The 23,730-nt window shown below is 47.7% G+C and overlaps 1 protein-coding gene across 3 annotated transcripts; it reads right to left on the reverse strand.

Annotated features, from left to right (window-relative positions):
• Window positions 1–1,508: 1,508 nt before the first annotated feature.
• Window positions 1,509–23,644, reverse strand: Tef (TEF transcription factor, PAR bZIP family member). Of its 3 annotated transcripts, none has more exons than XM_005322210.5 (4): window positions 23,392–23,644; window positions 11,520–11,837; window positions 6,385–6,605; window positions 1,509–5,137 (listed from the first exon to the last, which is right to left on the reverse strand). In XM_005322210.5, exons 1-4 carry the CDS (start codon window positions 23,492–23,494, stop codon window positions 4,922–4,924), a joined length of 858 nt encoding a protein of 285 aa, XP_005322267.1. In that variant the 5' UTR covers window positions 23,495–23,644; the 3' UTR covers window positions 1,509–4,921. The 3 variants fall into 3 exon arrangements, with proteins under 3 accessions (XP_005322267.1, XP_005322266.1, XP_013212726.2); XM_005322209.5 differs by lacking the exon at window positions 23,392–23,644 and adding an exon at window positions 14,999–15,260; XM_013357272.4 differs by lacking the exon at window positions 23,392–23,644 and adding an exon at window positions 14,453–14,734.
• Window positions 23,645–23,730: the final 86 nt, after the last annotated feature.

The raw sequence follows: 23,730 nt of genomic DNA on the forward strand, positions 1-23,730 counted from the left end.
TTGTAGAAGGGCAGCTCCAGGTCTAGCTAGGAAGTAGTCACTGCTCCACACACAGAGAGTGGAGGGAAAAGGGATGCAGAGGAGGATGGGACGGAAGAGAGGAGGAACTGCGAAGGGTGATGCAGCCCAATTTACTCCCATATTCTGGATGGAAGCAGCTGGAGAGTTCAGGACAGCCTGAGCAGGGGACCCAGGGACCCCAATGCTGAGTCAATTGGCAATGACAACACTGGTGCCCTGCAAGTGGCTGTACGCTCTCTGTGTAATGGTATGTGTAAGTCAGTCTAAGTTGTCAAGGCTAGCCCTGAATTTGGGACCTTCTTGCTTCAGCTTCTTGAATAGCTGGGATTATAGAAGTGTGCCACTGGGCCTAGCTAAACTTGTCTTTTAGTTGTGAAAGTGTCGTGACCAGAGACAGAAAACTTGCCCAAAGGAGAAAAGGAAAAGTCCCAGACTCTCATCACCAGGACCCAACAATTCCAGGGTTTTTTTCCCAAGGTTTTTATTTATTATTATTTTTTAATTTAAATTTTATTTTTCTGAGCCAGGCGTGATGGCACACGCCTATAATCCCAGAGGCTCGGGAGGCTGAGGCAGAACTGTGAGTTCAAAGTTAGCCTCAGCAATGGTGAGGTGCTTAGCAACTCAGTGAGACCCTGTCTCTAAATAAAATTCAAAAAAGGGCTGGGAATATGGCTCAATGGTTGAGTGCCTTCGAGTTCAATCTCTGGTACCAAAAAAGATAAATAAATAAATTTCATTTTTCTGGTACCAGGGATGGAACTTAGAGGCACTTAACCACTGAGACACCCCCCCCCAGCCCTTCTTATTTTTTTGAGACTGGGTCTGGCTAAGTTGCTCAGGGCCTTGCTAAATTGCTGAGGCTGGCTTTGAACTTGTGATCCTTCCACCTCAGGAAACTGAGGTTCGAGGATTATAGTGGGGTACACCACTGTGCCTGGCCCCAGTCTTTTTTTTTTTTTTTTTGTTAAACACAGTTGCCATCAAGTATTTGGGAACACTTTTCATAAGCAGTCCTATTTTTCTATTACTTGTATAGATTTTGTTTTGTTTGTTTGTTTGTGGTACCAGGGATTGAACCCTGGGTGCTTCACCACTGAGCCACATCCCCAGGTCTTTTTTGTATCTTATTAGAGACAGGGTCTCACTGAGTTGCTAAGTGCCTTGCTTTTGCTGCGATTGGCTTTGAACTGGTGATCCTCCTGCCTCAGCTTCCCACTTCACTGGAGTTGTACAGTTTTATCTGTTCAAATTGCTTTTGTTCTGTGTCCTTCCTCAATGTAAACAGGCAGGAGGATCATTTGACATTTGAGGAAACTGAGAAACACAGGGATTAGGTGTCCTAGATAAGGGCATCTGGTTGGTGACAAGTTATGCCAGGAATGGGATTCTAATAAAAATTAGGAACTCTGGCCTGAGTCTCAGTCTCCAGGCCTACACACTGAGGAAACAAGGAAAGAATGCGAACGACAAAGGAAATGGCAAAATTCTCGTCTCAAAATATTTAATTTTGTTTTGAAAAGGATACATTCCCGGCTTCCCTCCCTACCACATCACTCTGGCCCACCAACAGTGACACACTCACACGCACACACGCACATAAGGCCAATGGGCTGCTCTCTGTTCTGCCCTCTCCAGCTGGGAAGAAGAGATCTTTTCCTTGCCTCCTTCCCCCAACAAAGGTAAAGGAGAAAGGGGGCCCGCTGGAATGCCAGCTCCCAGGGGAGGATGCAGAGCCCCACACACTCTATCATATCACATGCACTTAGAAAAATAAGACCAAGTGGTGTTCTGGCATCCCCAGCACCACAAGATAGCAATCTCCACCTGGAAGTCATCTTTGCCATTTTCTAGAAAAATTTATTGCACTTAATTAACAGGTGTTAAAGGAGCTGAGATGGAGCTTTGCCATGAAAATTAGGAGCTCCTCGGCCCTTTGTGTCTTAGGGAGTGAAACTCCAGGGCCATGTGGAGAGCTGCCCAGCACAAAGGGGCCTTTCCCACAGGCTCCCACACTGGCCATCCGGCCTCAGGCTGGAGGACTACAGAAGTTGCCTGTTTGGGGGTGAGGGGAGGTGTCTGCAGTAAAGTATGCAGACCTCACAGCACGGTGTGCAGACCCAAAGTTAAAGTTCACTACTAAATGCCTTCCCCAACTGGCAGGAGCCAGACAGGCAAAGCTCTTCCTTTGACAGAGGACAGGATTACCCAGGTCCTCCACAAGGCTGCCGGCTCTCTAAACTTGTTTTCTATATCTAGATTTACATTTATTTTATGTACATTCTTGCGACATTCTAGTTCATTCATGATTTGTCTGTTCTGAGGTTGCAATGGGGTGGCCAGGAAGTTGAAGACAAGACGCTCAGGAAGTTGACAACACTTCCCGGCCCAAGGTGAACCCATGGAAAGACAAGTTTAAGTCAGCTTCTCTAGCCCCCATGCTAATTTTTTTAAAAAAACCCTCCCAGGTGTTCTCCAGAATATGTCAAAGATCTGAGCACGGGAGCCTAAATCTTCAGCCACTGACCCTAGAGGAAGAGGGCCCAGGAGGGAGTCAGAGAGACTCCCATCTCCAAGAGCAACTAGGCAGGCACTAACCCTCTTTCTGTAGGGTCTTGGTTCCTAGGCCAGGAGAGGAAACAAGCTTATCTAAGTACTTCTTTCCCCAAAATGTCAACCTCTGGACATGCTCCTTCCTGTTCCTGCCAGGCTCCTAATTTTTAAGGGGCTCTTCTAAAAGTCCAATGACCCAATTCCTTCTAAGGAAGGAACTAGTCATCCTCTGCCACGAAGGAAGAAGAGGAGCGCACTTCACAGATAGCAGGTGGGGTGGAGAAGAGAGACATCAAGCCCTCATCCCACCCCCTGGGGTCCAAACATAGATACAATCCAGAGATAAAGTGTCCATCCTTTAAAAAGAAAAAAAAAACTGAAAAAACACAAACCTTGTATTTTTCTAGCCAAAGTAAATGAAGAGCTTTTCAGCTCAAGGCTCATCCACCAATAACAAAATGAAGAACTGCTCTCTGGGTGAGCAGCCAGCCCAGAGGGAGAGCGCTGGGCGGGCAGGTGAGCTGCCCGGGCAGGACACGGACATGCTGGATGCAACTGCCCTGTGTGGTCACAAGAGAGTGAAAAGTGTGCACATGGTTTTTATAGAACCACAAAGTGAAAGTAAGGGGCCCAGTGGGAGGGGAGACCTCCCTTGGCCTCAGGGACCTTTGTCAAGTCCCCGGAAGAGGTGGGTGTGCAGATCCCTGGAGGGTCCCCTGGGTGCAGTCCACAGCCAGACAGCTTCCCCTGTTTTAACATCTGTTACAAAAAGTCTTTAGAGGTCAGGCCCAGGGTGCCACCATTGTAAATAAAGCCAGTGTTAAGTATGACAAAGTGTACCCATCACCTGTCTCCTCTTCACTCAGATTGCCCGCCCTGAGCAAACAAACAGCCATCTTGAGGGTTCCCAAACTGGCCCAAATGAGCAGAGGGTTCCACAAGTTTCCTTAGTTCATCTTCTGGGCAGAGCAAAAGGATAAATCCAGGCGGACAGAAGAGAAAGGAGCAGCTGTGAGGCAGAGGAGGCCATAGCTGTAAGAATGGCTCCACACTATGGCCAGGCGGTGTAGGTGGCCTGACTTCTGGGACCAAGACTGTGGGGACCAAGGTCCATGCAAATGTCCCAAGAACCTGCTATCCCACGGGAGCTGCATTGTGACCTTGACGACTCCTGGCTAGGTGCTCTGCCCTGCTAACACCTGATAGCTTGCACAGGAGGAATCCTGATACAAGAAGTGAGAGGATCTCTTCTGCCTCAGGGAGAGTGGAATCTGGCCTGGGCCACACTGGTGAGCAGAGCAAGAAAAAAATGGAGCTTCTCAAGAAACAGGCCCCAGCTCTCACGCTCACAGTGTAAGGTAATATAGAGACCAATTTTCTTAACACCATGCAGAAACTATACCTTGGGTCCAGGAAGGTAAAGCTTCCCAGGTAAGGGGGGTGATTTTTTAAAATCCAAGACAATGGTTACCAAGTGGAAAGAAACAACAGGCCCAGAGGCCAGTCTAGTGGGACAAATAAGAGAGTCAGGTGGCCTCCAGGACTGGCCTGGAGGAGGAGATAAAAAGGTCTCCTCTGCACTGGCAAAGAAGGCCCAAAGATCAGTCTCCAGGAAGCTGCTCCACAGCAAGTAGAAGAAGCCAGGCCCCAGAGCCCTCCCTGGCATCCAGAACTCAGACCTTAAAGCCCCAAGAGAAAAGGGGTGTGAGGGTTAAGAATGGCTGAGTGCACTTCTGCTGAAGGCCCCAGACCCCAACCCCATCCCAGACTGTGGAGACCCATTCCTGTGGCCTGGCACCCTGTGTATGCTAACAGAGGAGCAAGTGTGCCCTTCTACCTCCAAGGGAGATGGGGATGGCCTGTCTCACAGACTTTCTGGGGAGGGTGAGGTGCATGACAGACACACACCAAGTGGAAATCCACAGGCTACCTGAGAAGACATAATGGTAACAATGATCATGACTCATTCTGCAGAGGCAGCCCTCGGCAGCCCAGGCTGGAAACCGAGGGAGAGTCGAAGGAAGCCTGAGCGCCCTGTGAAAGGAGATGTGTACTCCAGAGGTCCCCTTCCAATTCAGCCAGGACATCCAAGAATAGAAACTTAGGCCGATTCACCCATCTTCGTAGATTCTCTCGTGCTCCCTGTCAGTGAGGAGGCTGACCCCCCTGGGAAGTTGTCACGTGCGCTGGCCGTGTTATAATGAAGCTGAGACGTGAACGCTCCTGGAGCAGGTGCTCCACTATGCGCCCAGGACGAGTCCTAAGTCTCCACGCATGTGTGGGGTTCACGGAGCCCCCAGGCAGAGGTCTAAGGGGCAGGCAGTGCCCAGCCTGGGCGGGGCACGGGTTACAAGGGCCCATACTTGGTCTCATACTTGGACACGATGGTCTTGCACTTGCCCACCTCCTTGCGTAGCTCTGCTACTTCCGTCCGGAGGGCTGTGTTCTCCTTCTCCAGGAAGGCTGCACGAATGGTGATCTGGTTTTCCTTCAGGCGTCTGGCATCCCGTGACCTTTTAGCTGCCACATTGTTCTTCTTGCGTCTCGTCCAGTATTTTTCATCCTGTGGGAGAGTAGCCTCTGTGGGTTTCATCTTCCCTGTTAGGGAATCCAATCTTTCCCTCCTACCACCCAGTTTCCCCTTATAATTCAGTGATGTAGCCAGAACTAAAGCTGGGACCCTGGGAAAGGAGCTACATGTGCCAAGAAACATTGAGGGGCACTGCCTTGTCCTCAGAGGGGCAGAATGAGAAACAAAGTCCTCAGGCAGTTGCATCGTGGAGGGAAGGAGTCTCTATTTACCAGTCGTTTTGGAGTGCTGCCTTAGCATCAAGCACGTTTAGGCACATCACTTAGTGTTTTACAGTAGTTAAAGGATGGTAACCTGGGTCCAGTCCCCTAAATTCAAATATTGGCTCTGCAATTTTATTAGCAGTAAAACCATGCAAATGCCCTAACTTCTCAGTGTCTCAGCTCTACAAGGGGAATAGTAACTGCCTCATAGAGTTGTTTGAGGATTAAATGAGTTAGTATGTACACAGTGCTTATAACAATGCCTGGCCTAAAAGTGACATGTTAACCAGTATCGTCACCATTATTATTAGTCTTAGAAACCTCTTCAAGAGGTAAGTACAGTTGTTTCCATTTTACAGATGAGGAACTTGAAGCACCCTGGGTACTAGATAGTAAAGTGGGGCCTATGCCCAGGTCTGCCTGTCTCCAAGCTCAGATGAAAAGTCCTTTCTCTCAGTTTTTCAGAGGAGAGGATGGAAAAACTGTGAAGTTCCCTCTTCCCATCAGTTCCTATGGAACCATCAGCTTGAGAGCTGCCTGGAAACGCCAACATATAAGCTGTCTTCTGTCCTTCAAATGGAGACTCCTTCAACTCCAGTTCCAGTGGAGTGAGCTTTTGCCCAATGGATGGGCTAAATCGAGAGGCAGGACACTGACACCCCCAGAGGCAACAGAAATGAGAGACAAACTACAGGGAGTCACTAGAGCCAAACACCACCTGACTACATTTCCTTCTACCAAATTGCTGCATGATGTGGTTCTATACACTGAACTCATGTGTCCCCAAGGAGGAAATGTTCTCCAGATAAAATTTCATATGAGGAAACACAATTCCCAGTCCTGTCCCCCATCCCAGTCCCCCCTCCGACATTCTTTATTTTTTTGTGTGGTGCTGATGATGGAATCCAGGGCCTGATACTTGATAGGCAAGCACTCTACCACTGAGCTACACCCTCATCCTACCCCCAATTCCTGAACAACTGTTACACCTGTACTTATAAAAGGACACCAGGTTACCTTCTGCTCATCAGGGACAAACACCTTCTTGGCCTTTTTGATCATGGGCTGGGGTTTCAGGTCTTCCTCGGCAAACTTATGCTTCCGAGGGTTGAAGAGCTCCCCACCTGGCACACTGGAGAGGACCAGGTCAGCAGGATCAGGGTTGAAGTTCACATCTACCTCCACACAGTTGGGGTCGATGGGACTGGGAGTCTCCCTCTCTTTTTCTAGGGAAGATTCTGAAAGACACAGAGGCAGGTGGTTTGGAAGTAGCTCACTAGACAAGAGAGAGTAGTCTCTGTGTCACCCACCCAGACATCTGCTGGAATCTCAAGGCTGCACAAACTACTGCTACTTAGCAGGAAGAAGACCATGAAAGCACCAGCTCTTAAGTCAGGTGGGAGATGGGTGCATGTAGTACAATTCAAAAACATAAACAAGATTTTTTTTTTTTTTTTTTTTTTGCTGTGCTGGGGATTAAACCAGAGTCTTGTTCATGCTAACTACACACTCTACCACTGAGCTATATCACAGTCCAAGAATTCTTCCCTTTAGAAACAGAATGCTCTAAAGGAAACAGAGGCTCTCAAAATACACAGGATTTTTCAATTGTTTTTTCCTCTCAAGATATGTTAAGCAAAACATTAAATCATTATACCCATTTCCTGTGTCTCAAGTAATGAGAAACAGCTGAATTTCTCTGTGAATTACAATGGGACAAGGACATGGGTTCCACTTTTGAGTCCCTGAGACATATTTGTCACTATGCTCGTCTTACAACTCTGAAAGAAAAATGACTGTTAACTTGATAGACGAGGATACTAAGGCTCAGGAAATTCAAAGATTTCTCTGGGATCACACAGATTAATGACTGAACTAAAATCTGAATCTTGGCCTGGAAGACTCTGATTGCTTGTTCTTCCCTTCCCCATCTGGCTGCCACTTTATAGTGAACATTGGATTAGAGTCAATTTTGGAGTTCAAAGGTTGTGTATTACTAGAGATAAGTGTTATATTTTTAAAAACAAACCAAACCTTTGGCCTCTTTGTTCAATGCTACTGATAGGAGTGCACAATATATTCAGTCAACAGATATTTAATGAACACCAACTATATGCCAAATACTGTAAGGTATTGTCTTTTTTTTTTTTTTGGTACTGAGGATTGAACCCAGGGTGCTTAACCACTGAGCCACATCAAGCACCTGCTTTAAAACAAAACAAAACCCCTCCCCCCCAAAAAAAAACCAACTTGTCATTGGATATTTATTTATTTATTTGCAGTGCTGAGGATCAAACCCAGAGCATCACATGTGCCAGGCAAGTGCTCTACCACTGAGCCACAATTCCAGCCCCCCAGCCCTTTTTTATATTTTATTTAGAGACAGGGTCTTGCTAAGTTGCTTACTGCCTCATTAAGTTGCTGAGGCTGGCTTTGAACTCATCATCCTGCCTCAGCCTCCCATGCTGCTGGGATTACAGGCATGCACCACTGTGCCTGGTTCAAGTACTGTCTTACAATGACAAAACAGTACAACTGGTAAAAAAATCTCTGTTTCATGGAATATTATTCTAGTGGGAATGACTGACATTATACAATTTATTTTTTTAAGTATTGGAGATCAAACTCAGTGCCTCACACATGCTAGGCAAAAGATATACCACTGAACTACATTCCCTTTCCTTTTTTAAAAAAATTTATGTTGAGATAGTGTCTCATTAAGTTGTCTAGGCTGGCCTCAAACTGGAGATCCTCCTACCTTAGCCTTCCAGTTAACTGGGATTCCTGGCATATACTACCATGCCTGGCTACACAAGATAACATTTTAAAACATGTATAAAAATGTGAGAATAATGTAGACATTTGGGAGAATATTTCAGAAAGCATGTATATCAAATGCAAAGACCCTGAGGTAGGTGCTGGGTGGTATGTTAAAAAAATGAATGGCAGGGATGATGATATAGCTAGAGTGAATAAATGAGAGTAATAAGATAGATATGAAACATGGATATGATTAAAGGTAAACATATGTTTAATTCCAATAAAACCAGAATTTTCAAGAGGGGGTGGGTTTGCCCTACAAGGGACATGTGGCCATGTCATGACTGGAAGGGTGCTACTGGCATCTAGTGAGCAGAAGCCAGGGAGGCTGCTACATGTCCAACAGTGCAAAGGATATAAAAATTAAAATCTAAGTTCCTTCTCCAATCCCAACAACCACAAAACATTTTGTGGTCTAAGTGTCAATGGTGCCGATTTTGACTTTTCTCTCGAGATGGGAAGCCACTAGAGAGTTCGGAACAAAGAGAGGCATGACATGATTACACACATCAACTCACTGTATCCTGCTAGAGTAGGTGAAATACCAAGAGTTCCGAGCAACAGAGGAGTGAATAAGCAGGGACCTCTTGGTAACTTGGGAATAGAGGGGCATGCTAAACTCCATACTTGCAAGACAGTCAAGGTATCCACTAAATGAAAATGCTATTCAAAGTGACACCATGTGTGCATGCCTTTCAGCAGGAAGCAAATGCTGACAGGAGAGAGTTTCAGTAAACAAAAGAGGACACTTTCCAAAAAGTGCATAAAAATAAGGGTTGGGGGCAAGAATTTTGAGGAATTCCCTTTTCCCGGTGAATAGCTCTATTGACCAAATTCTAGCAAGTTACTTAACATGGCTTCCATAGCAGGAACTTAGGAAGAGAGAAAGGTAACAGTTCTGTTATTAATTTGACTGAAACAGTATTTTTGGAGATCTGTCAATATAAGGTTTTCAGAATTAAAATCAGGTCTGGGGTTGTAGCTCAGTGGTAGAGCACTTGCCTCGCACACGTGAGGATGATCCTCAGCACCACATAAAAAACAAATAAAATAAAGTTATTAAAAAAAAGGTACTATGTCACTGTTAAAAATTTTTTTTCTAAATTAAAATCAAAGACTGATAACTAAAACTCCCATATACTAATGGATACAACCACTGTGTACACTTTAACAGTGTCTGCTTTTGTATATGGCATCTTTCACTCAACTTTGTGAAGATCATTCATCACGTTGCTCATGACAATCATTTAATTTTCAGTGCTGAGGAATACTCTATTACATGAACATACCAGTTTATCCATTCTACAGCTAAAGAGCATCTACAGAGTTTTCTAGTTTGGAAAATCTGAACACAATGGATTCATTGTCAATTTCAGCTATAAAATTGGTATTTTAAGCCAGGTAAAATGGTGCATGCCTGTAATCCCAGCAGTTTAGGAAGCTGAAGCAGGAGGATTGCAAGTTCAAAGCCAGCCTCAGCAACTTAGTGAGACCCTGTCTCAAAATAAAAGTAAAAAAGCAAACATTAACAAACAAAAACACCTATTAAAAAAAAAAAAAGTTTTTAAAAAGAACTCATATCTTTACAGCAGGGGGCAGTGGCATACACCTGTAAACCCAGCCCCTCTAAAGGCTGAGGCAGGAGGATTTCAAGTTCAAATCCAGCCTCAACAACTGAGTGAGGGGCTGGGGATGTGGCTCAAGCAGTAGCACGCTCGCCTGGCATGCCTGCGCCCAGGTTCGATCCTCAGCACCACGTACAAACAAAGATGTTGTGTCCGTCGATAATTAAAAAATAAACATTAAAAAAAATTCTCCCCCTCTCTCTCTCTTTAAAAAAAAAAAAATTGTTATAAAAAATAAAAAACAACTGAGTGAGACTCTGTCTCTAAAGAAAACATAAAAAAGGGCTGGGGATGTGGCTCAGTGGTTATGCACACCAGGGCTCAATCCCCAGTACCAAAACAAAAACCAAAAACCCCATAAAAAATAAAAAAACCCTCATACTTTAAATACTCATCAAAATATCTATAGATGAAATGATAAAATAGCTAGGATTTGATTGGAAACACCTGGTTATTAATTAACAACTGAAGTTGGGAGTTGGCTATATGGAAGGTCATTATTATTGTTATTGTTATTTAGTTGTAGTTGAACACAATACCTTTATTTCATTTATTTATTTTTATCTGGTGCCGAGGATCGAACTCAGGGTCTCACATGCAAGGTGAACGCTCTACTGCTGAGCCACAACCCCAGACTGGAAGGTCATTAATTATTATAGTCTCTTGCTATTTTGTTTTTTGGTGCTAGGGATTAATCCAAGGCTTTGCATGTGCTAATAAGCACATGCTCTATCACTGAGCCACAACCCCAGCCCCTTATGTTTGTTATTTTATTTGAAAAATTTTCTATACTAAACATAAATTTAAAAAAATAAGAGCATGAGAATTTCCTGGGTGTAGGTTCCCTGGGTGACAAATCAGGACATATCAGCTTGTATAACCTCTAATTGAGCCTGTAGAAAGCTCTGCAGAGCCCACTGAGACAGGAGTTTGTCTCCCCTGGTAGGTTAATGTCCAAGGGTCATAAAAACAAACCCCTACAGGCAAAACAGAACAACAAGAGGATGAAGGGCGTATTCTGAAGATGTTTTACAGGTGGCAGGAATGCCTTCTTTAGACCAGTGCCACCTAAGCAGTACCTGTCTATAGAGACATATATCCTACGCTCAAGTGCTGCCTCCACCACCTACCAAGTATGGGACCTGGGAAAGGCACTTCTCTGTGTATCAAGGGGCTTCACAGGTTAGTTTCCTCACCTGTAGAACAGGGATAATAGTACTAATTTCATATGGTTCTTTTGATGATTTTTGATGTATTATTGTCTAACACAGAATAAAGCAAAATAAATGCTAGCACTTACAATGATAATTATGATGACAACAATGGCATTAATGATACTGCCTAAATGTTCTGATAATTTGTTGCAAAATGCAGGTAATTGGGATAAAACAGCAGCATCAAGGATACACAGAACAGGATTTTCCTCCTGCAAAGCTTCACACCTGAAAGGCCGACTTCACTGTCCTGATCATTTGCAGCACATCAACCAATAGAAGACCTCTGACTGCTGCTGGTGTGACTACTATTTTTCTCCAGCCTCGGGGAACACAGCTGGAAGGTGGGGATCAAAGGGTTCCTCCACACTGCAGCCTACTAGGATCTCCTTTCAGAGGAGTGGCTCACTGGGTGTGTGGACATAGTCGTCCTAAGTGGGAAGTGGACTCCTTAGATGGGACAGGTGGCCCTGCCCAAAGGCCTGTCACCAACCTGTGCTGGATACGGTTTCAGAGGGTTGAAAGATGGCAGTGGAGGAGGATGGCGGGGATGCTGTGGAAGAGCTGGCGGACTCTTTTCCTTCTAGCTCGGCCACAGGAAGCAACAGGTTCTGGGCCAGTTGAGTAGGGCTGGCAGGGATGCCATTCTCCAGCAGGAACTCATCCAGGTCCATGTACTCCAGGTGGAAAGACTCGCCGTCGTAGGGGATGGTCTTGTCCCAGATAGGTGGCATGAGGGAGGCTGAGACAGCCATGGTACTGGCTGCCGCCGCCTCGTCCTCCTCCAGCTTTTCCTTCCCCTTTTCCTTATCTGCAAACAAAATTTGTGATGAGACACCACACAAGAGGGAAACTTGGTCCCAGTAGGTGGGCTGTGAGCCTCAGGACAGATCCATCTTTCTCCAGTCTGATTCCATCCCATGCATTTCAAGGGCCCAACCTGTGTTCCAGCTACAACCTGGTGCTTTAATCAGTGGCTAGTCTCCTTTAGAGATGGCATCACACCTCCTTCTGTGCCTGGCCTTTCTGGAATGCTAGCCACATGCTCTGAGGCCTGATGTGAACCAAGGGTTAATGCAGAATAGGCTGTGGGAACAGCACCTGCTGGAGAGAGACTTTGAGGAAGGGTATAGAATTTTTTGCCTTTTTCTGATTTTTTTTTTTTAAGTGTGGAAAAGGCTAAGGTCCTCAGGCCAAGAACTTTTGTGTTCTACTGTCCTGCCTCCTTCAATCTGCTTCTCCTTAGCAACTCAGGGCTGCCGCTCATTAGCTATGTGATATATGACCTTGGCCATGTTACTCAGTATCTTCCATTGTAAATAAGGATAAAGCAGCCTCTTTGGTGAAGATTAAACATTTGAAAATATCGGTATAAAGTCCAGGCAAACAGCAGGTGCTCACTACTACTGTGAACTCACTGAAAGCAGAGGTTATGTCTGGTTCAGTTCTGGATGACAGGGTCCAACAAAGATAGACAGACAGTGGGCTGTCTACCCCACAGACAGGAGAAATCAAATACCAAAGGAAGACGTGTATACTGAATGAAGAATACTGAATTTACAAACAGAATTCACTTTAGGTTTACTGAATTGAGAGAATCTGGAGCTGTCTTTTCAGGACCTTTTTCAGAGCAACCATTTCAAGAGACCTTTATTCCTGAATAAACAGAAAAAACTAAGGGCAGGTTTTCTGGCAGAAAGGAGAAGCATGGAGCTGAAGATGATACTGCTCCTATGAAAAACAAAACTAATCAGTTAGTAAGGACCAGATTCCACCTAATTATCTTAGTGAAAAAGTTATGTGGATATCCAAGAGAGAGCAATTAAGAAAAAAAGACAAGAGAAAAATGTGACAAGACTGAAAGGAAATCAAAGTGACAGAGAGGCTAATCAGTGAAGTGGGAGAAAAAATCATGACAAGTTCATAATGGGTTTTCAAAATTGAGAGAGACAACTTTGAACTCTGGATTTAGAAGTGAAAAGGAGAAATCAAATACCATTATGTTGGAAATGTAAACCAGTCATGCATAGACTCCTAGACCACAATCAGCCAAAAAGCAGCCTGTTGGTCCAATAAAAATGGACACACCTAGTGAGTTAAGAAGATGGAGTTTTTAGCAAACATAATTTGGTCATGGCTTCTAATATGACTTAGTCTGAATTCCTGAAACTGTATTCTGTACCAGGACTTGGTTTACAACTAACTGGAAAGTAAAATGCCCATGGCTTCTGGGTTGGGTGGGCCAAATGACCTTCTTGCTCTTCTCCCTTGAGATCTTGACACCATATTCTACACAGAAATGACTTCTGTTGGGTGGGGGCACTTGGGATCAATGGAAGCAGAAGGGTGTTGATTAAAAAAAAAAAAGCAGCTGTCCTGAAGGACAAGCAACAGTAGGTTCCAGGTTTTGCCTAGTCTAAATATTCGAGAGTATTTTAAATCAATACTTTTTAAAAATTGATTTTAATTTTAAGAGGATTTGTTCATCACTCAAATAGGTGACAGTATTGACACCAGTGATTGTGTTCATTATAGTAGAAAGAACAAACTGAGAGCCATAAAGCCTTGAGAAAGCATCCCTACCTTTCTGTACCTCAACTTTTCTCAACTGCAAAGTGAGGGTAATACCCTACAGGGCTGTGATGGAAGTCTACATGAAGTAAGATCATGTCAAACTGATCTGTGAACACTCTGAATTACTGTTATAGATGGTTATTATCTGGTAATCTTAAACAAGAACCTGCCAGATGTGAACACCTGTCCTTGAAGTTTGTCTCAGTCCCAAGATTTGGAACAAAGCATCATCTTGAAAATAAACAGAAAGGTCTGTACACAGGAGGTCCTGAAGCAGGAGAAAGCCTGGCTTCACCTGATGTGCTAAAGCTATTTATAACCCAACAGTGACAGCCATAGGAATGGGAGCCTCAGAACTCATCCAGGAAAGGAAGAGAAATGGCATTTTTAAAAAGAAAATTAATTACTCAGGTCTGACAATTTTCAAAAGGCCCATCCCTTCCCAAATCCCTGAATTACACTGATGGGTCAATGTAACAATCTAAAGGTCTCAAAATGAAAGTAGACCTTAAAGCACCTAAACCCCACTATAAGTAGCACTCCTGCTGTTGCCTGAAACTCATCTCCCAGGCCAAAAACCAGGGCCAAACCTGCTTTCCACAAAGGCCCCTGGGACCTGGGCAATAAGATGAAACTCAGTCCTGCTATTTGTGGTTCCAAAGCCTATTGTCGCCCAAACCAACCAAGTGAAGAATCTCACTGGCCTCATTTTGGCTCTCATTCCACCCCTGCCTCCCCCAAACCTGCCCCACTAGAAGGTGCCCTGTGGCTGGCCCCACACAACTCCCCTACCTGCACCTCAGCAGCAGCCCATAGATACCTATTGGAGGATTTAATAGCTGGAATACTCACCCCCTGGAAGGAAGACTTGTTCTCCCCCAGAAAGGGACAAGGCCATATGCACAGACAATCTGCTTAGCAGACCAATGCTCTTCAAACTTTGGTGGACTATGAAACCACAGAGGTTTGGAGGGGTGCTCCCTAAAATGCAGAGTCCTATCCAGGATCCGCAAACTGGGTGGGGCCCAGGAACTGGCATTTTAGGCCAGCGTTCTGATGCAGGCAGCCCCAGGGGAGGCGCCCTGGAGCGCCATGTAAGTGGCTGCTCCGGTCCCCCTGTCTCCTCTGTAACCCCTACACAAACTCCACTTCACGCCCCCATCCCCTCTCTTCAGACCTTTCCCCGCTAAGCCCCACCCGTCCCAGTCTCTCCGGTTCGCCCTCTGTCTTCCTCTCCCAATCTCCGGCCTCGTCTTGCAGGCCCCTCGTCATCCCAGGGCCCCATCCCCCTCCGCTGGACCACTTCACCCCGACCTCTGATTTCTCCAGCCCCGCCCTCACGAGGCCCCGCCCCTGCAGGAACCCCGCCCCCAGGCACGCGCGGATGCCCCCCCTCACCGAGGCGCGCCTCGCGCGGGGGGTTCTCCATCAGCTTCTTCAGGACCAGAGGGAAGGAGCCCGGCAGGCCCCGTTCCCCAGCTGCGCGCCCCGGGCCCGGTCCCGCCTGCGGCTCCACAGGCGGCTTCTTCCCGCCGCCCGTGTCGGACATCGTGCCCTGCGCCCTGCTCGCGCGCCTCACCTCCCCCGTCCGCCCGCCCCCCGAGATGGGCCGGAGCCGCGCGACCCGCCGCAGCTGCCGACACGGGCGGCTCCTGCGCAGGCGCGCCGCCGCACCCCCGCCTCCCTCATCCGCGCCCCGCCCGCGGACAGGCCCGGGCTACATTTATTATTCATGAGTCCAGGCCAGCGGTCCCGGTCGGCAGCTTTGGATTGGTGCGTTCCGCGAGGGGCTGGGCGCGGCCTCGCGGGCCGGGATTGGCCGGGAGGCTAGGGCTAGTGAGACACGTGCGGGGCCAGGTGAGGTGCGCCAGCCTGCTCGGGGTGTCTGGCTGGGCCCTGCTGGAGTCTGTTTTGTAGGCCTTCCACGGCGGCCGCCCGTTCCCCAATGCATTCTTCGCTCCCCGTCTTCGTAACCTTCGCCCTTCTCCCAAGCCACTGCATCGTCTTTTCCCTCTCATCCCACTTTCGCAACCTCCCGGACGCACCACAGGAGGCAGGCGGGGCTGGAAGCGCTAGGCAGGCCTGTGGGTCACGTGGAGCCGCAGCCGAGCCAGGCCGCGTGGGGAAGGCACAGAGCAGCCAATGGGGGGTGGAGGGCGGGGCCGGCGTTGGTGCACGAGGCGCCGCACGTGCGGGCTGCGGCGGGGAGGGGCGGAGGCGCTGGGCGGGCCTTAATGTTCCGGGGACTCTGCCCTGGGTCGTGGGACAGGGACGCAAAGCCCGGCCAGCACTCCTCCTCCCACGCGACCCAGAGGTTGGCCGAGGGCAGGCAGCCTGCGGGTCTCGGGTCCCGGGTCCCAGCGGTAAGGTCTGCCGGAGCAGGCTTGGCAGCCGCTGAACCTGGTATCGGATTGCCCACTGATCCTGGCTTCTGGAGCGGGCGTGGCTGCCAGATAAACACTAGCGTGGAGGGAGCGTTCGTGAGGCCCAGTCCAGAGCCAGGGCTCGGGAGACGCTTCCATCCTCCCCCCACTGGCTTGTGACCTTGGGAAAGTCCAGTGGCTCCACTTGAGCCTGTTTCTTCAACCATGAAATTAGGAGGTTGGGCTAGAGTATCCACAGACCCAAACCGCTCTGAATTCTCTTCTTTCCAAGATTGCCCCTACCTTTTCCTAAGTTAAAAAAAAAATTCTTTACACAGGTATTGATCCCATCCCACATTTTGTGGCAGAACCACCCCCTCTTAAAATATAAACACTCCCTGGGATTTCCTCAGGAACCGTGTAAAACCAAGGAACGCACGGATGTAAAGCCCTTACAGGAAGCTGCTCCTAGGGAGCCCTCAGAACTTCGTACCTCTGTAGTACAAGTCTTACCGTGCTTCAAACCCAAACAATACTAGACTTTCCCAGTTTAAACACCCAGAGGGGGAAGGGACTTTGACTTGTTGTCTTGTGTCCCTTCAAGGGATCCAGGCTTCCCGTGGGAGGGGCTGGGGAACAGCAGAAAGGTAGTTCTTGGTTCCTAGGGTAGACGCAGGAATGCAGCACAGCTGGCTGAAAGTTGATGGAATCAGAATTTCCCTGGGAGTTGAGGGGGAAAAAAGTTGAGTAGCTGAGCAGGCCTAGAAAGAAAGCAAGAAATTTGGAGGACTTGGTAGTGGTAGGGACAAGATGACTGGAGTTCGACTCCAAAACTCAGGTTCCTATAGAAATACTAATTAGACTTAGATCACTTTCTGAATCTGATGCCTCCAGTTGATTATGTCACCTTTCTTCAGTTCTGTATAAGGAATAAATACCTAAATGGAGTAAGGACAGGATCTACATTAGAGTGTTTCCATGGGCCAATATGTAACTGTACAGTTGCAAGCTTGCAACAAATGATAGTTAAAATTTTGCTAAAACTGATGGGTATAGATCCACTGTGGAAATAGTATTGTGTTTAGAAAAACCTGTGTGTTGTAAAATTGTTGTTAGCAGGAATTCTTAATGTGGCTAAACTCTTTAGGAGAAACTAACCTAGAGCTCTTTTGAAACAAACTTCAAAGGGCCAAGTGCTCCTGAATTCAATCCCCAGTACCCCCAAACAAAACAAGAATCCACTGCTTGTCTTTACATTTGTCAGTAGTGTGGGAATAACTCTATGGTCTTGCGCCTTCTATTAGTGGAGAAATGAAGCCAATTTCTATAGTGTTTGTGAGCCCTATGAAGAAAAGAAACTCCATAAAAAGAACATCATTACCTACTTAGCACTTTCAAGGAATGAAGTGGTACCTTCTGTAGCAATAGGTTCTCAGGAAGTACAGGTCCTGGGGTAATGGTGATACTGGTGATTTGGAAGGCTGGCCTGGGGATGACTCCTCTCACCCACTGAGTAGCCATGTGGCCTTGGACAGATGATTTCAATGTCTCAGTTATTTTCCTCTTGAAAATAGATGGAAATGCTCCCTCATAAGGCGGCTATGAGGATTATCTGTGATAGACAATGTCAAATGCCTAACTAGAACAGTAATAAATAGGATGGAGTGTGTGGGCACCCACTCTTGCCTTCAGGTTGTGTTGGGTTATAATTTTGGGTGTGACAACCAAAGGTTTGATTATAGAATCTAAGTTAGAGCCAAAACAGGATGAGAAAATGTCTTGCTTTCCAGATTTGAACTGGATTTGAATTCTGTTCTTCATTGTGCAGAAACCTGCTAACCAACCCAACCTGAGCTCTAACAAAGCCCAGCCATCTGTGGTCCTTGCTAGTACCAAAAGCAGGCAAGCACACTAGTGTTCAGGATAGTAACAGTAAATATTTCTTGGCTTGCTTCCTGTGGTTGGTGCTGGTAGGAGGGTTAAAAAAACCTTTCAGAGTCAAGTTCCATACATTTGGAGCATTATTAATGTTAAATAACAGTCACTGTGATTCACAATGGAACCTGGAATAACAAATGTGAGCCATCTTTCTGTAAGTCCTCCAGCACCATCCTCACCAGCAGCTCTTTCTGGCCTGCATACCTATGGCTGCATAACTCTGGGCTCTAAGGTGCGTATGCCTTAGGTCTCACTGTGTTCTAGGGGAGAAGTGGTGGGTGGAGGCTCTTTTAAAATTCTTGCCCATCTCTTCCAGACACTCAAGAGGACTTGTTTCCTGTTTGGCTTACATTTTGTGCACTCCCAGGGTTCAGATTACACATGGAATTGCCATAGGAGTGCTCTTTCCAGAGAGATGCCCTAACCTCCAGCCTCTGCTACCTCTCAACAGCCACCACCTGACAGCCCTGGTTTCTCCAGCCAAAGCTGTTGGTGGTACAGTGGTAGGGTGCAGGCTTCAGAGCCTGACCACCTGGTCTGATTCCTGCTTCAGTTATTTCCTGTGTGATCTTGGGCATCATACTTGACCTTTCTGTGCCTAAGCATAAGAAATAAAGTAGTCAGTAGGCACAATGTTGAGGTCATTCTTTCAGCAACCTATCATTGGGTCCGATCCAATGCAAAGTCACCTGGAAGAGGGCAGTGATTGACACTGCCATCAGTGCATGGTGCATAAGCAAGTGGTCAGTTAAAGTTAACTTGTACCATAATTCCATCTTGAGTTGTTCTGGGAATACTGCATGCCTCCCACCAGCCACTTCTCCAGGAATAAGTGAGGGTGAGTGGGCTCTTAGACACAGGGACTTATCAGTCTCACTTTAGGACCTTAAAGGCTTTGTAGGCTCTCACCTTCTGAGTCTCTCCAACCCCATCTCATCTTCTCTCCCTCTTGCTCTTCTTCCCTTTTTATTCCTTAGTCAATTTAGTCTTTCTTGACCCAGGAAAGAACCTTTGCAGATGATGTTCCTCCAGACTGAAAGTTCCTTATGTAGCAGGCTCTTTCTTCTCCTTCAGGCCTTAGCCTAAATGTCGCTCCTCACAGAGCTTTCCCCCACCCCCGCACACTGCACCCCAGTTGCTGTCTCTTGACTGTCTTTCCCCAATAGATTGCAAACACCATTGAGCCAGTACAGTGTTCATCTCATTCACACCTGAGCCACAAGTGAAGCAAATGCTCAAAAAGCAAATGATGAATGATTGACCAAGAAGTTCTGCCCGGAGACATGGTTTTAGAGACCAGACATGAACCTGGAAGGGGGAGGAACTGGACTTGACCCCCTTGACAACTGTGTGACCTTCCCATCTCCAAACATCTATCTCTTCATCCATAGAATGAAGAATCAAACACACTCTCTTGCACAGACAGTGACAGAAGTGTGTAGCACAATTCCTGGCACATGACTGACAGGTCATTCTTTCAGCAACCTAGCATTGGGTCCAGTCCAATGCAAAGTCACCTGGAAGCGGCAGTGATTGACACTGCCATCAGTGTCTGGAGCTTGGTGAAGAGTAGTTTCTCACATTTTTGATTGGTGAGGGGGAATAGGCAGAAGAAAGGGTTTAAGGTAAGAGGGAAGAAAAGAGGCGGGCCCACTGGGCTAGGTGTGAAGCTTAGTGGTTGTGGAAAGCTTGCCTAGCATGCATGAGGCCTGGCTGGGTTCCATCCCTAGCACTGAAAGAGAAAAAAAAAAAAAAGAAAAAAAAAAAAAAGGCTAGTCTACTTACTGGCCTAAAGGTGGCCAATCTCTCTCAGTTAATTTTCAGAATAGGAAAATACACTTTTTAGAAGGTTGAAGTGAGTATTAAATGAGTCAACACATCTAGCACACAGAAGATCCCATCCCATTTCCTTCTCCCTGGAAGCAAACTCCACACATTTTCAGTTTTGCCCTGGTTCCCCCAGGCTGTAGGGGTCCCCAGATGGACTGCTACTCAGGGCCAAGCTCAGAGCCGCCTGTGCCATACTGAGTCTACCCTTAGTCCATTTACTTCATCCGCCCAAAGGACCATACCAAGGTCCCCTCCCTTGCACTCTGCCTCTGTCCCAGCAAGTCCCCTTGTTACTCTGCCTGTTATCCACATCTGGGCTGTCCCATTTGGTGCAGGGCCAATGGCACCATGTCCTGGGAGCCTCAGCATGCATTTCCAAGGAGACAGCCCTGTGTATGTGCACAAACTTGTAACATTCAACTCTTCAAAGGAAGGTGGAAGAAGGGAGGGAAGGTAAGATTGCAAATGTGATGCAGGTGGAAGGAACGTGCCAGGCCAAGCTGCTTTTTGCCTTTCAGAGAAAACAGCGTGGCACTTCACAATTTATACCACTTTCATGTGGAACAACTCATTTAGTCATGACAGCAAGACTGTGACACAGGTATCCTTTTCCTCACTTTAAAGAAAGGAGATGGAGAGTGGGAGGCAAGTCCACCCAACCAATGGGTAGCAGTCCTGTCTCTGGAAGCTCTCTGCTGTCTTTCTAGGATCTTTCTGCTTTGCCCAGATGTGGTCATGATTTAAGAGTGCCCTGGGGTGGGCACCTTGTCTGCCCAGCTCACGTTCTTGTTTAAAGTAGGCATTCATGATTCACAGCTCTCTAAAAGGGAGGCCTGAATAAGTGGAAAAGGTAGAAGATGGGCAGGGGTGCCTCTGAGCACAGCCAAGGCTCCAGGACTTGAGAGAAGGTGGGGTACAAGGAGCTAAGGGTATGTGTAGAGTCTTGGGTCTCAGCGTCTTTTCAGAAGCTGAAGAAGAAAGGAACAAATGATGGAGTAAGCATCTGAGACTGAATCACTCTCAGAAGAGGACTCTCCGGAGAAAGAGGGAGCAGAGGAAAGAAAAGTATGATTAGGGCTCAGGGTCCAGAAACCAGGAAAGGGAAACTGAGTCAGGGTATGGATCCACCTTTTTGCTAGGCATGTGATTCTCTGCCCAAAGGGAAATTATTTGAACTGGTGGCCCAGAGGAAGGGCCTCTAAGAAACCAAGGGAATCCCAGGTTTGGTCAGGCTGCCAATCCAGGATGAGAGAGAGGCAGAGGTCTGCACAGACTGCACTAGAAGGCCCAGGAGCAGCAAGGGGGAGAGCGGCCCCACGTGAGCGTCAGGGGTTGTCTTGAACTAGAAAACCACCATGAGGCTGCAGAAGAGCAGTTCTGCAAAGGCACACCTAGAATTTCTCACACCCTGTGGCTCTTCTCTGAAACCTGTCCCACTGAAGATATACTCTGCCCATAATGTAATTGGGCTGCAGTCACTAGGTGGGAAAAGGAGAAGAGGGGGATTTTGTAAATAGTCTCCCGGGAGAAACCATCCCCTTTCACATAGAAGCAGCTGTGACTTCCAGTTGAGGTCAAAGCCAGAGTGGTGGGAAATGGGGAAGGAAGATGCTTTGACCTCAGCCTTTCAAGTACCCATGCAACTACTTAGAATTGAGTTCACTGTGATGGGTGTGTTCTCATCTACTCTTTCAGGTAAACCATTTTTATTTTTAGAAATGGTTTGGAGAGTCTGAGAGCTTTGGAAAGTGGTGATTTTAGGGTGGGGGCAGTAATGTGGATGGGGCTTTGTGACACCTTTGGCTCTTCTGCCTGCTTCCCCTCATTTTATCTCCCTAGTTGGCTACAGGCAATTGTCCTATGGGACCTTGTGCTCTTTCATTGAGGTATCACAGGAGGTGACCTGAGACTCTGGCCTACACCCATCAGACCTATCTGACCACACCTGATTATTTCTTAGCCAGAGCTTAGCTCTTGGCAAAGTTCTGCCTGAAATCTTGGATAAGTTCCTTAAATGCTGGGACTGACTGCCCTCCACAGTGATGGGTAGAGACTCTTCAGCTGTTGCAGGGCTCTGCAGACCGACTGGCTCAGAGCCAGCAGTCGGCAGCTGCTGCCACACTTCAAAGGCCTTCTATCCTCATCTGAGGAGCAGCACCCTGAGTCACCTCCGAGAACCCTTCTTTGCCTAGCTAGGAGCTGTCCCGTGCAGTGTAGCAAGGCATTCTGGGACACATAGATAGGGCCAGGGAGGAACTATGCTACCTTCCCTCTGCTTGGACTAAAAAGGATACAGTTTGCCTTAACTTTTGGAAAGCTTTCCTGCTGGCCCTCCCCAGAGATGGCAAAAAGTCAGCTGTGGCCTGTTTGTGGGTGTGGACTCCAGCTGGGGTTTGTCCATTGGACTGGGTTGCAGGGGCCTTCCCTGAGGAGTTGGGCTCCTTGTGAGCAGCTGAAACTCCTTCTGTAATGCCCACCTTTTGAATCCAACATTGAAACCACAGGCTGTGGTCTAAGAGGCCTGGGTTCAACTATCCACGAGAGTGCCCTTAGGGAACCCTGTCATGAACTCTGGGGGCCACCCTCCTCTCTCAGATAGTGTCTCCCCAGGAACAGAGCCTGTTGTCCCTCCTTAACTAAAGCCCACGCCTGACCCTAGAGCAGTAAGAGGAGACTAGAGGCTGTCCTCTGGCTCCAAAGTTTAGGAGTGGCTAAGAGTCCTGCAGAAAGACGTCTTATGGGGACAACCAGGGTGGTGAGAGAGAACAGGTGGAAGAGGCCTGAGAAAATTTTCCTGTGGGAACATCCTGGGGTCCTAAATCAGCTAGGTTCCTTTAAAGGCAATGAGGAGGGTCTGGGAGTGTAGCTCAGTGGTAGAGAATGTGCTGAGAATCTGTGAGGCCCTGGGTTCTATCACTAGCACTGAAAAAAAAAAATAGAAAAGAAAAAACAGATTAAGGTAATGAGAGAATCTCATCAGCAAAGAGCCTCTGATGTTTGGAACAGAAGAGATTTGGAGGAACAATTCTCCCCAAATCTAAGCACTCTGGGCTCTTGGGTTTCCCAAGTAGGACTTGCAAGACACCTGGTGCTGGCTGCCAGAGCTGCCCCAGTTCCACACCCTCCTCTGTTCGCCCCATGTTTGCCTGTGGTATCCTAGGAACGCGGGACTAGGAGCCTTGTGGTCCTGTTATATAACAGCTTCCATCCCATCCTTGAGTTCAGCCCTCCAGTGGAGCTTCTTTTCCACACACAGGCTCTTGCTGCCCAAATCAACCATCTCTGCCACTCCTCTGCCTGTCCCCAATGTGCAGAGGGAGGGAGCTTAAGAAACAATTAACATCAGCTGGATTCTTTCAACAGGGCACTCTCAGTTCTATCCTTGTCCCGTATGAGCACAGCACCTGTCAGTGGCTGCATGCTGGCCACGGCAGCTCTCCAAAGCCAGCATGCCTAATGGGTAGCCCGAGAGTTGGTGTGGCACCCATACACCTCCCCAGAGCCTTTTCTGCACCACAGCCCATCTTCTGTCCAGAACAGGTCCAAGGGCAGACCCCTGCTGGGGGGCCCTCCCTAGTCTGTCCTGCCACTATCCCTGTGCCTGAACCCATCCCTTTGATACCTAGGCAGCCTGCCAATGCAGACCTCCTGTTCTCCTACCTGTCCTCTTCTCTGGCCAAGGCAGAGAGTGCTCCAGCAGGGACTTGAGGACCTCAGGCATGTCCATGGCAGGGGCCACTCCGATCCGGTCACAGCTAGACATGGCCCAGCAGGAGGTGCTTGCTCCCGGAGTTTAGAAGCAGCTGGAGAGGCAGGGGCTGGCCAGGGGGAGCTGCAGACTAGGGAGGCAGGCGGGGTGGGAGCCTGAGGCAGCCAATGGGCAGCACCAGCCCTGGCCCGGCCCGTCCACCCCCAGCTCGGCCACCTGCCAGCTCCTGCTGCAGCCAGGCCTTCCCTTCCCGCTGCTTGGCAGGGTGGACCTGGCTTTCTGCCAACTGT

The sequence above is a fragment of the Ictidomys tridecemlineatus genome, chromosome 6 (assembly GCF_052094955.1).
Source record: "Ictidomys tridecemlineatus isolate mIctTri1 chromosome 6, mIctTri1.hap1, whole genome shotgun sequence".
NCBI lineage: Eukaryota > Metazoa > Chordata > Mammalia > Rodentia > Sciuridae > Ictidomys > Ictidomys tridecemlineatus.

Excerpts from the sequence above, each read along its gene's own strand:
- Tef (XM_013357272.4), bottom strand. The coding sequence starts at position 14,639 with ATGCCAGTTCCTGGGCCCCACCCAGTTTGCGGATCCTGGATAGGACTC. Across the intron at positions 6,606-11,519 it reads TGAAACCGTATCCAGCACAG|AATCTTCCCTAGAAAAAGAG; the intron begins GTTGGTGACAGG and ends TGTGTCTTTCAG. Across the intron at positions 5,138-6,384 it reads TTGTCCCTGATGAGCAGAAG|GATGAAAAATACTGGACGAG; the intron begins GTAACCTGGTGT and ends ACTCTCCCACAG.